The 13869-nt window shown below is 40.7% G+C and overlaps 1 protein-coding gene across 5 annotated transcripts in view; it reads right to left on the bottom strand.

Moving 5' to 3' along the window:
- Nucleotides 1-13869, bottom strand: part of ARID5B (AT-rich interaction domain 5B) — a 119798-nt gene that overhangs the window by 33729 nt on the left and 72200 nt on the right. For all 5 annotated transcript variants that reach the window (XM_071749128.1, XM_071749126.1, XM_071749129.1 and 2 more), the window contains one exon: nucleotides 4224-4336. In XM_071749128.1, the coding sequence (XP_071605229.1) occupies nucleotides 4224-4336 (113 nt within the window). The remainder of the gene's footprint in view (nucleotides 1-4223; nucleotides 4337-13869) is intronic.

Below are 13869 nucleotides of genomic sequence, written 5' to 3' on the forward strand. Positions count from 1 at the left end.
TCAATCAATTGATCTTTTTAATGGATTTTCTTTTTCAGACTGGACAATTCAAAGCTATGTTGGCAAAGACAGTCTGGGCACAAATGCTAAATGAAGTGTGTGTGGTAATTCCTGATGGGTTAAAACCATGACAGCTATGCAAGCAAGCTAATGGCAAGGGATGTTACTCCCAAGGAGACAAAAGGAAACAAAGAAAATAGCATTTAGAATGTCACTTGGAGTGAGAAAACCCTATGTTACACACCACCTCCTTTTCTCCAGTGTACAGAGAAGCAAAGTCCTGTGGAACTCAGAGGTGCCAAAATGCAAGGGATGGACTCCAAGCTGTGTCAGGTTGAAGGAAGCTTGGATGAAGGCTGCTGTGCTGTATACACTCACTGAGATACAGGCCTCACCTCTGGAACCTTTCCACCATCTAAGGAGAGTATATGGATGAATGCCATGACCAGTGATTAATGAGAACCAAATACCATTCTGGGTAACAGTGGTGTAAATCCAGCATAAACATATACAAGTCAGTAAGAGCAATGAAAGATTTGCACTGGGCACCACAAACTTCTCTCTCAAAACACAATTTTGAATCGTCCTAGAGAGCAAAGACCTGGAGGAAGGTCCTGATTATGTAGTTTTGCTTGGCTCTGTTCTCTTTGCTGGTCTGCTCAGAAAGCCTGAATGACACTGTTATAAAGGGACAGTTCAATCTGCCCAGGAGTTGAAGCTCAGTGCAGCCTCAGTGTAATGCCCCCAAAATGAAACTGGGGGCTAAGGCCCAGGCAGGCAACCCGGGGCCATGGTGGAGATGAGCTGGGAGTGTACTCAGTAGGGCTCTGGGAACATCTGACCATCTCCTACTGTATGTTCCATCAGAGGCATATGATCCACAACCAAATGGCCAGTGAATGCTCATGGCTACACCCGTCTGTTTATATTCTCCTGCCAGAGGTCACACACAACACAGATCACTCCAGTCCTGCATTTTGGTTGCATTTGGATAACAGCTGAAGTGCTCAGAATAAATCTCCGAGTCTGATATAATGCCAGGCCACCCATGGCCACAGGAAAAGCAGATCCTGGCAACTTTTAAACTTACTTCCCAGATACTGCTGCACAGATGAAGTGAGAGATTTACTTTAGTATTTGCATTAGGAGATGTAATGAGTAGATTCATTTGGGGACAATTTCCATGTTTAACTAGTTAATCCTTTCAGCTCCTTTGACATGGCCACATCAGCCAGTTTTAAAAAGCCTTACAGTGCACTTCTGCACACTTTGAATGGGAGCACTCTTTGGAAGCATGAAGCAGGTATGATGAGGGTTACACTGAATCCTGCAAGTCCCAAAAGCCTGTCTAGTACTGATTGCATGAGAAGCATGAAAGCCTCCAAAGTCCTGCGAGTGTTTGGAGTGAAGTGCTTCTCAGGAGAGTTGATCCTGCCTCAGTAGATGGTCTTGTATTCTTGTGATTTTTACATTCCCAGCCTGGGAGGGAACTCATGTACCTGGGAGGTACATGAAAGACCCACTTCCCCTGGCAGCACCTGCAGGTCAAGGACCACATTGTCCCTATACTGCTTTATTTTTAACAAGCCACCTACACTGGAATTTACTGAGTTGCTCCTACCTGACCAAATGTACAGTAGGTGTCAGGTAATGTAGCTAATGGTAGGTGTCAGGTAACAGTAAAAGCCTACAAAACAATCTGCTGATGGTTCAAGGTAAACATGCCTAATGAGAACTAAGTTGTAAGAAGGTACAAAGCTTCTTAGTTAGTGGCAGCTGAGAATGTGAAATTCAGCAAGTCATTATAACCAGGTGGCTTACGATGATCTCTGCAGGCTCAAAACCACAGTCTTCAGAATGCCACTTTTGCCATGTCCCAAACTAAACTGAATCTCCACCTGAGAAATGAGGTTGCTGTCAGACACTGGGTGCCATGATCTGAGGATGAATGCAGCACAGCTTCTGGTCAAAATGGATTTTAGCCGGAAGAGGAATATGGCTGGGACTGCTGCCAAAATGTTTCAGCCTCCAACACAAGTGGATTTGCCCCACTAACAGTAGCTGTGTTCAACTCCATCCTCCATGGACCAACTGCCAGCATTAGTTAGAGATGGAGATAGGACAGAGGACGAAATCTGATGATGAAGCCCAACATGGAGTCCAAGATGGTACCCTAACATCCCAGCTGTTCCCAGCAAGGAGAAGACAGTGGATTAATCTCCTTCACCCTCCCCCTTTCTCAAATACACTTCCCCTCCTTTTACAGAAACCTGCTGTAGAGGGGTCCTGATTCACTGTCCCTCTATTAAAGTACATCCACAGCCCTGAGACACTGACTGATGTGAAGAGCCACAGTGAAGTCAGTGTGACTATATGCAAGGACATTGTATCATGAGCATGTCTATTATTTATAATGAAATTAAGCTGGCCAGGATAATTAATGCTATTAATATTTTCACAATGATGAGCACAGTATGACTAGATGAATAGGTGGAATCACTTCTTATCTGAAATGCCCTCCCATTTGACTAGTAGGGTGAACCCAAATATAAACACAGAGGATAAACAATTTAATATGAAGTGTTACTATTATTTTTAACTATCCAATACCTATTTATCAGGTATTGAAGAGGCAGAATTCCTCATGCTACAGTCTGGGATGCTTTGACCACACAGTCCATGCTACAGTTTGCTGGTTGCATTTTAACATGAAAAACAGCTTGGGGGAAGGGGGAACTGAGGCAAATTAAGACATTTTCACACCACGGATTTTGCACATTCTTCCACAGAAGAAAAACATTCCAGCGAACTCTATAGTATCTGGCAGGATCCTGCAACTCCACACACCAAGCTCCATTGCCTTTTCCCATGCCTGTCTAATATGATAGTACAGACTCCTACTGAGCACAATAGGGCACAAAAAGCAGAGAAACAGTGACTTCAGGGCAAAGCTTCATCATGAACTTCAGCTTCTTTTATCGTCATCAAGAGAAAGCACAATTTTAACTCAACTCCTAAGGAGGAGGAGGAGGTGGAATTTAATTTGCCTTCCTATGAGAAACTGCGAGCAGAACACTTCCACTTGACCTCTTTAACCTCCTGATCTCCCAGGACATTCACTGCATACAACAATACCAATGTGAATGGATCTATAGATTCACTGTATTTCCTAAAGAGATGGTCACAACAATGGACGTACTTTTCAGATACACATCCATCTAATTTATTGAAACAAAGGATTTTGGAGGAGGATGTAGCCTAAATTCAGTCTATGCAAACCTGTTTAGCTCAAAAGTATCACAGTGATGATGTTCTGCTTCAGCTAAAAATCTACAAGTATCACTCTAAGTAATTTTCCATCTTTGCATCTTACAGTTTCAAATTAAATCATCTTGAAAGAAGCCATTTGTGCCGCTTTTTTTTTTTTTTTTAAGGAGAAAACCAAACTCCTATTTCAGACCACACAGACAACACAGAAAATTGGATCTGAATTACACTACAGAAACTCTGTTTTTAAGCATTTAAGGAAAAGGCACAAACCCATAAATATCTAATAGATTAAGTCTATAAACACAAATCAGTGGTTCAATTTTTACTCGCAGTATGGGCTAAACACTGCAGTGCATACAGAAGACTCTGTGAAAGCATGCGCTGTTCAACAAACCCTGGAACATGCAGCTCAGCACTAAGTATTAAAGATACAGTCCAGATTTTTTTTTTTAAGCTTTTGTACTGAATTTCTGCCTCTATCTTTAAAAAAAGGCAAGATCTTAACATCAGGGTAATGTCATTTGTGTGTGCTTCTTAGAAACCATTAGTGAAGTGGCTCTTGTTTCACAGTCTGTTTATTTTCAAACTTATATTTAGAAGTACACTGTAACAGGGTGAGCTGCTCCCTGGTTTATTTTTAATTCAAAGATACTGTCACAAACTATGTTTGTGTGTCACAGAATGTGAAAGCTAACACTAGATGCCAAGAAAGCTTAAGCACTCCCAGTTACCAACAAGTTGAGATAGCATGAGGTTGTTGGGTGATTAGTTACTTTAACTTTAAACACAGACATGATTTAAAGTGAAGAATAAAACTATTGGAAAAAAATTACATTTACCTCTCCCAGAAAATAAGTTACATTCTAAATTTGAAACAGTGTGCTGGGAAACAAAGGCCAGGCTGTACCTAAAAAAGGAGAGTGTACTGAAAAGAGTATTATTAAGTGATTTACCTTGGCAACAGCTTTGCTTTCAGAATTATTGTTGGAATCCTTAATGCCATTTAATGAATCTCTTCTCTGTGAGCAAGGCTTCTTTTTGCGTGGTCTGCCTTTAAGATTTGGCGCTGAAAATTAACAGAGAACAATTTGAGCACATTGTCTTATACTGGATTCTTAACAGCTGAAAGCATAATAAATAATTCCACTACAATCACAGAAACATACACATCTGTCTACAGTAATGCTTATTATGAGACTCCCATCCTCCATGGGTTACATCTTGACACACTATATGTTTCTATAGAATATCCCCCAAGGCTAATCTATTCTACTTTCACATAACTAATTAATATGAAGTCAAACACTGGTCTCTGAAGGACTCCAAGAGAAAGCACAAATTTTCTCCATGGTACAAAAAAGAACAAAATAGAATATTAATAGGTAACTTTGCATTAATCAGACTGCTGCATTTGTTATTTTTAATCTTCAAGCAAGAGCACTAACTACTATTTCCAACTCTGGGAAACATCTGGTTTTGGAAATGTTCTGAAATACTGAAATTCCTTACAGCTCCAAGAAATGTTTATATACACTGTCATTCTTGTCAAAGTTCTTCTAAAAAAGTTTAATATAAAAAATGACCCACAAGTCCTGAAATGGATCAGAAAACCCCTTAACAACTAGTTCTAGAAGTTGACAAGTACTGAAATAAGTGATTGATTGTTTCATAAGGGTTACATACCACACATATAAATTAACATGAATCACTTTCAGTTTTGTCCAGTTCTTAAGATAAAACAGCTCTGAAATAACACAGTGACTAAATCCTAACTGTGCTGAGCCATTTTTAAAATGGGATATGGATCATCATAAAAAATATCAGACTCATCATTCAATACTGGTATTACAATATAAATTATGATCACATCTAGAAATAATAGATGAAGCAGATGTTCACTCATTATTATGTGTCCTGCCTGCTTTCAGGTTTAAAAATCAGCCTCTGACTACTATGGCAACATTTAAAATGATAAACAATCATTAAGTAATGACTGTACCAAAGAAGATAATTTCCTTTAAACCTTTTATTTCTAGGTAACCATTGTTTTCCTTACTTAAAGGGATGATTAGAACAATGTCAGAAATCTAAACACTACAAACCTCTTGAGTGCCTTCTAATTGTTTCTAATCTTACATTTGTCACACAGTAAGCCAGTGGTTTCAGGACATTTTACATTTTAATTAGTTTGCAAACACAATAAAGGGTGCTAATTTGATTTTATAGTTTGAGTAACAGTGTCATATTTGGTCTGCTCAGAGAAAAAGAAAAGCCATGGGTTTAAAACTAGAAGTCAAAAAAACCACATCCTTTTTTTTCCCCCAGCACTGGCACACAGTAAAAAAAAAAAAAAAAAAAAAAAAATTATATATATATATGTGTACATGTGTGTAAGTCTATATTTGTGTCTCTATACATATGTTTATCTCCCTATAGAAAATATCTTTATCTCAAGTGAAGCACATTCTGCTTATTGAAAAGTATCCCAGAAAGCAATTCTGAAATTGTCATCTGAGGCTAACATGCAAAATCAAACAAAGAGAGAAAGAAATTATTACCCATTCCAGTCGACAAACATCTGCCTGATTTATATCTGTACTCATGAATGCTACAGCATGTGACTGCACACTACATCGCTGGGAGTCTCGACTTGGTGTGGATATCAGTCTTAGACAAAATGAACACTAAGAGTATTTGCTCCGTGCTTACAAATCCCCTCCCCCAGCTGCTCCATTACTCATATAAACAGAGATGAGCGCCTCGGCGGGAGCGTGGGATGAGCGCCGAGGACTCCAGCGCGGCTGCCAGACTGCCAGCCCCAGCCACACCACCCTGCCTTATTTATAAACCCTGCTCAGCCCTCTGCCTTTGATGTCTTCCCCATGATTACTGTTTTTTGCACATGACCTGGATGTGTCAAGGACCACGCTTAGCCCCAGGAGTGGCGCCTTCTTTAAAAAAGGTACTGAAGAAAATAGAAAAGTTCCCTCAATTTACTACACGCTGACACAAACATTAGAACATTAACCTTTGAATGGATCCCACAGCCCGGTCCAACCAAGGTCTGGAGAGAGATTGTAGTCCTGCCAGGATCAAATACACTTTTTGTTTCTTCTTTGTTTTTTTGATTTTTTTTTTTTTCTTTTTTCTTTTAATAAATAAAGAAACTAGTTCAAGGCTCAATGTTTTCCAAACATACGTGTTATCCCGAGTTTTTGGCACTGTACTTTGTATCACACTATAAAGCACTCCTAATGTTTTGCTAAAAGCTTTAAAAGCAAGAAGGCATTTGTTCCTGAATTCCAGGTATATTGAGCTTGCATATAAACACTGTTTGAATTGGAGCCTTGCATGGCAGAACTGGCACAAACCCACAATGAAATGGGGTATTCGCCTTCTCCCTGTGGCTCATGGGATGCAGCTGGGAAAATCTGTCCTGCAGCACACAAGGACTGTCCCACATGCCCCATGGTACCACTTCAAATCACTTTAAGCCATTCCAGATCAGACACACAATTAGCAAGAAAGCAAAAGGAATTAATACCAGAAGAGAAGGTCCTTGCTTCTAGTATCTGTTCTGTAAAAGAAAACATTTGAAATACTTTGAGTCACACTTGAAACAAGCCGTTAACATTTGCTGCCTAAGTCATTATAAATAAATACATTATTAGAAGATTATTTATATTTCATCTGTATCCATTATGTTTTCCTCAGCTAGGAAATATGACTAGGACTGAAGGTATAATTTACAAATCACATACTTGTTTTCTTTTTTTTTTTAATTTTTTGTTTCATTTATGACATATTCATGAGCACATTGCAGATTTGTTATTCATAATTATTTTAAAGCAACTTTACACATATATTGTAGCCTAGTCCCAGTCAGTTTTTCTGATGACACTGGGTGATTAGTATGTACTGGACAGCTAGGTGAATAACCCATGTTTTTTTCTAGAGGAGAAGGGCTTCTGGCACAAGTACTTAATATCTGAGAGAATTCAGTTTCTACACATGATTGTGCATATGGCTTTCAAATTCATTTTCTGAAAGCATTTGTGGCAGTGAGACCTGATAACATGTACGTTCCCAGAAGGTGAGAACATAAGTAAAGCAAATTAAATTTAAAAAAATGAAAAAATAAGCAAAGAAAAGAGTTTGCATTTATTTCCCACCCCTTTAGTCTACGAGTATGAGATACAACATATTACCAGTTTAAATACTTTCTTTCCTGTACATCTGACAACGTTTGCTTTTGACAGCTAGTGATGTTCTCTCCTCTCCTCTCCTCTCCTCTCCTCTCCTCTCCTCTCCTCTCCTCTCCTCTCCTCTCCTCTCCTCTCCTCTCCTCTCCTCTCCTCTCCTCTCCTCTCCTCTCCTCTCCTCTCCTCTCCTCTCCTCTCCTCTCCTCTCCTCTCCTCTCCTCTCCTCTCCTCTCCTCTCCTCTCCTCTCCTCTCCTCTCCTCTCCTCTCCTCTCCTCTCCTCTCCTCTCCTCTCCTCTCCTCTCCTCTCCTCTCCTTTTCTACTTCATGATGTATCCGAAAGAGGGAAAAACTCAGTTCCTGGAATGTCCACTGGGCAATGCACAAGAAATCCTTGCAAGAATTTATAGGATAGGTGCAAGAGTAATCTAGTGCCCAGCAGGGAGAGCCACTTTACCTGCCAAGTCCTGGCAAACATTTTGGTATGACCAGGTAAAACACAGCCAGAGAATGAGCTAGCACTCCTCATGTTGGAAGAGCTGGAGGAGCACAAGGACACAGTTCCCAGCTTGGGCTGGTTATCTTTCACACACACGTCACCATTGTGCCTGCCACCTTTACCCATCACCAGGAGTATAAAGGGACCATTTCAGCACTCCTTGGATGCCAGTTTTACATCAGCATGTTACTTCCTTGTTTCCCTGAGCAAGAGATCCAGCTGGTGTCATTTAAACAAACCTGTCCCTTAGAGCCCACCAACCCAGCTAGCTCTTCAGTGCAACCACCACCACTTGCAGTGCTGCCCACTGCTGCAGAAGATGCTAAAGCTGTCACAGGGGAGTTCACAAGGAATGAAGCAAGACTCGAAGTTGAACAAAGATCTAATTCAAGAGCAAGTATTTCTGACCATAAAGAACAAAAGGTGTGATTATTAACTAGCATGCATCTGGTGTGACTTCATTTTTCAGCTGACTGCTACTTGGAGGTAAAAGTCTTGTGCAACTATCAAGTGAAAGTGTGTGAAATGAGAACGTTGTGAATATCAACAGTTACACAAGCTGTGATGACAACCATATCTAAACAACTCTTCCATTCTGGAATATGTCTTATTGCCATCTCAGATGTGAATTCTCAGGGAAAATAAAATTATTTATAGTAATCTGTCTAGAGACAGGAATGTTTTCTTCCCCTACATGTTTCAAATGGTTCCTGCATGTTGTCTGGAAACAGGTAGTCACTGCAAATCACACAGAGATTGCTGCTTGCTTTTCGACATGAGGGATCAGTATTTCTCAGAAGACCATGAAATGTTGACTTGTGACTGAGTGGGGCACAAGGAGAAAACAGAAGAGGGAACAGCTTGGGACTCTGCAAATGGAGTGAGAGGGGAGAGGCTGGAGGTGTGCCCCCAGCCTGCTCCCCCTGTGCCCTGTGGCAAGAGAGATCTCCTTACAAATCACACACTTCCCACACCTGCTTGGGTCACAGCTGACCACCCCATGACCCTTCTCTACATGCAGGATAGCACAAAAACACAAAATAATTTAGTGTCTGATGTAATGTGACTGCCTTCAGTAATCTGAAATTAAGACTTAATTGCCTTTTTCTTCTTCCTAGATGGAAACTTGTAGCTTGCTTCCACCTTGGCTAAGCCCTCAGCAATGCCCAATGTGTTTTTATTACAAATCTTCACACCTGAGAGGCCAAATGCAAACTGTGAATTATGCACAGCACAGCAAGTTAAATTATCTGTAGATGGAGACTGGCAAATCTTTGCTGACTAAAACATCCCAGCAAAAAGGTGTCTTAGCAATACTGAAGCCCAAAGCCTGCACTTGTGAGCTGCCTATGGACCACCATAGTCAAATAAGAACAATACAGAGGCACTTGCAGCAGAGAACTGAAGACCAGGTATTAGAGAGAAGCTCAGCAGCAGGTTTGGACCCCAAAGGCAAGTGAGACACACATAAGTTCAGGATTAATGCTGCTCAGACCAGATAATCGTTTCCTTAATGCAAGAGATCCTCTCTATTCACAAAGCCATGAAAAAAACACTTAAAAATTACATTTTCCTCTCATCAGCCTGTGCAAGCATCAGGACATCATAGGTGATCATGAGGGTGAAGTGAGGAAGATGAGGAAGGAGATGGCTACACTGCTCATCCATTCAGAAAATTCACAAGGTTGTGCCCACTGCTGTCCTGTCGCTACCACACTCATGTGCTCAACTTTCAGGGACATTGTCTGCTCAGTAGGACATGGGGAACAGGAGCATTTCCAAGCCTTATAATCTAGCACAACACCCAGCTCTGCGTTAAACCCCAGGATGGCAAGTTCTATGCGGGGGAAAAAGATGTAGCTAGGAATAAGATTGATGGGAGTTGCCAAGGTCAGCCATAACTAAACACTATTTTTCCCTGATGTTTTGCTCCATCACCTTTCATTGGGCAGAAGAAGAGGGGAGAAGCTCTGTCTCCTGTGGATCAAAACATCTCTTTCTGTGCATCAACTAAGTATTAAATGCCCAAAAGTGAGGTTTTATTTACAGTTTTATTTACACTGCAGGTAGTGGAAAAGCTTAGGCCACCACAAGAAGCTAGCATCTCCACAAGGCACCTTCTTTACCTGCATGCCCAGGAAGGGGAAGTTATCAGTGGAGGTAACATCACCTCCCCATTACCAAGTCAGTGACCAATTCAGCCTCAGTTGGGTCATGTCCATGGCAAGAATGCAATATGCTGTATACACATGGCTACTCCTAAAGGCAAAATTAGTCAAGAGACAACAGCTGTGGGATATCTAACTTTACCAGGTTAGTTATAGCAGAATTACCTCTTTTTTAGGAGTTTGATTATCATTGGAAGTACAAGTTGAACACTCCTCATAACATTGTTCTCTGGATGCACATATTTGGCTAATGTAAAGGATGTTAAAGGGAGGGTGTGAAAGAAAACAGTGGCCTTCACACTGCTGAGGTCAAGCTATGGTTGGCACTTTGTCAACATCAGTGGTGTAGCCAAGAGTTTTTAATGAGCCTGGAATGCATTACCTCATTTGTCATACCTGGATCACTTACTCATGCTGAGTCCAAAATAACCTTGGACCTTGTTGGCTGCTCAACAAACCATGTAAGTAAACAGTACTTTACTCGCACCTAAAGCATGTACTTTTTTCTTGCTTGCTCCACATTTCTTACTCTAGAGAACACCTAGGCCCATGATCAAAGTTCTTGCCTTTCCCAAGCCTCTCTGATCTGCTTAACCATTTCCTGATACAACTTTTGATTCTGGCTTGCTGGTACCCCCAATTCTCAGAAACACTTCAAAAGTGGGAGGAAAAAAAAAAAAAAAAAGAAAAAAGGAAAAGCAAAAGGAAGGACAACCATCACTGTATTTTGCTGAGGAATGTACCACCACAGCCACTCAGCACTGCTAATATATTTACAGTTTATTTAACCAGATCCTGGCTGCCTGTTGCTTTTGTGACCATGTTTCTGTCCTGTAGAAAGATGAAGGGAAAGGAAGGAGCAGCAGTATTTTTGCCAAGTGCAAGGGTATGACAACACAGAAAAAACCCCACAACTGAGCTTGTAAAACTGCCCAGGGCCATCAGCAAAGAAGGGCCAGTGGAAGATCTGGGTCTATGTTTAGGGTGGGGCTACAGAAATCAGGCGAGCTCTAAACATGAGAAGTCAGAGTGCACCAGAACGAGAGTAATCACAAAGCTGGAATTGAGGTGCAGCATTGGAAGGTGCAAGAGGTTAACAAGCAGGGATGTTCTGTGGTGTTGAGTTTAGAAGAGAAGTGTGCTTGCATGAGACAAGCTGCAGTACACCTGCTAGATGCACCAATAGTCTCTCCTCCCTGTAGGACACCCTGCAGAACATCCCCTCATAGTAGCTTTTTGCACTATACCAGTCCTTCATACATCTTCCAGTTTTCAAATAAACACACAAAAGCTCCAATACCAACCAGCTTGACTTTAAGCTGCAAAACCATCAGTAGACCCAGAACAGTCTAAAAGACCTTCCCTCTCAGGCAGGTGGAAATAGCAGGATGTGTCAGATCACAGAACTACTCATGATTCAGGTGCCAAACAGAAGCTGGAGGTGGCATACGGAGGTGCCTGGCCATCAAAGTCAAGGTGAGAAGGATGGTCTCAGATCTCTAGAAAATCTGCACTGGCAGGTGGCAAATAGCTAGCTGCTGAGGACACCCCTAAAGCAGCCTGGCAAAAGTTAGCCCTTGGCTGAAAAACATGCTTCCATGTTGCACCTTTTAAAATGTAATGAATAGAAAGTTAACAGTTTTAATGGTTTTAACACTTACCCCTCTAGGGGGCTTCTGGCAATCTGCAATATTTGAAAGTTAAGAAAAGCATATTGCTATATTTAAGCACAGTCTCAAAACCTGTTCCAAGGTTAGTTAATCTCACATACTGTTCTGGAGTCCCAGCTGCTTCCTTAATTTCTTCATCACCTCCATCTCTTTGTTTTCTCTCATTCACTTCATTCCCTTTTCTGCATCCTGAGTTCAGGATCTTACATTTCATTTATTTTCATTTCACCCCTCAAAGTTTATTTAGAAGCTCCTGCCTCCTGGACACAGGGTCCAAGAAGGAGGGCCTGGGGCATTTATAGCCCAGGCACAGTGAGTAGAGCTGGTGAAGAGAAGCGAGTTGCAACCAATCTTGTATTGCATGAAAGGGTAAGTAATGAAAGTGGCTGGAAAATAAAGCAAAAGATGAGACTACATGAAAAAAAAAAAACTCAACAGAACTTTGTTTAGAAAAAACAGTATGAATTGAAATTGGAGAAACTCTCTACAGGATCTTAAGTACACCTGTGGAAGTGAGTGATGAGCACCTACCAACATCTACAGCTCTCACTGTGCTCTGAAGGTAACACAGCCTCTCCACAAACACGCACCTCTTGCCTATTGAAGCAGCACATAAACCAAGTTGAATATTAAAACTATTTTTACTAGACTTTTTATGAATACAAACACTTGTTTTTTCCTTCTTTATAACTGAACATGCCAAATCTGACCTGGAAACTTCCAAGTACAGCAGCTAACAACCTTGCAGCGAACACTAAGGAGCCACGCTGCTTTCTAACCCACACAGAGAAAGAGCCAACTTGTGTAGCCATTTCTGAAAGTTTTGTTTTGGAAATGAGATATCCCATGCTCCATGTGGGGAAAATCAATTTGCTACCTCTCTAAAGAAAACATTCCTCATTTGGAAATAAGTGAAACAGACACTTCCTTGTGTGGATTAATGTGGAGACATGTGACTTGCTGCAGACTGTTGTTTTGACCCCCCTCCTGACCAGACAATCTCTGCAAAAAGCAAAAAGGTGGTATTTTTCATGGATTACCATGCAGGCTAGCTTGCTTTTAACAGAAAAGTTAAGAATCGTTGCAAATACCAGGTTGGCCAATTATGACAAAAATTGTATGGTTTTTGTTTCCATAGAAGACAGGAACAAGATTCAGGACAAGGCTTGGCGTCTTACTTTCTTCATTTCAGCATGGTTAAGAAGTTAAGACTTTTGCTTTATCCTGGCTTCTTTATGTCCTGCTGACTAATTTGAGTTTAAGAAAATGGAAAAAGTTTGGGGGGTTTTTGGGGACAAAGATCTATGCACATGTTATAAATTATGAAGTGCAGTACATTGAAAAGGGAAGCCAAAGACTTCAGATAAAAATCCATGCCTGACAAATAAGTGACATTAAAGTAGACCTTAGGGCAAATTAAAATAATAATAATTTAAAAAGCCAGTGTAGGCCTATTACTGGCTGCAGATGACAGGATTATTATTAACGATTCAAAAGGAGGCAGAGGTGTTTGGTAAATATTTGTTCCATACTTGCAAAGAAGCCAGATGATATGCTTGCAAAAGAATATAATTAAAGCCAGTCAATTGACTTAATTTTACAGAAACCAGATCTTAACACAACAAAAAAGAGAAACAAACAAAGCACCTTATTTTATACTTTGAAACTACAGACTTGGTTAGAGAAACTAGCTGCATGCATGAAACTTACCTACATTTCAGTGAGACGGCTGATTTAATACTAGGTAATGCTTTGATTGAAAACCAGCACTACATCATTTTATTCAAGCATATATTAAATGGATTAAGAACTGGCTAAGTGACAGAGCTAAAAGCAGGCATCAGTAGGGAATTTCTGCAAAATGAAAATATTTCTGGTGGGATCCCACAGGGGTTGCTCTTAGCCTTGCTAGTATTCAACATTTTGGTCATTGAAAGAAATGGGAGGTCCCTGACGGTAACATTGACATTGACACAAGGACTGGCACAATGCTAACACTGAGTCATACAAACCAGTAATCTGAAGGAAAAATGGACCATGCACACATAATGCTCTTCAGTAC

Source organism: Heliangelus exortis, chromosome 7 (genome assembly GCF_036169615.1).
Source record: "Heliangelus exortis chromosome 7, bHelExo1.hap1, whole genome shotgun sequence".
NCBI lineage: Eukaryota > Metazoa > Chordata > Aves > Apodiformes > Trochilidae > Heliangelus > Heliangelus exortis.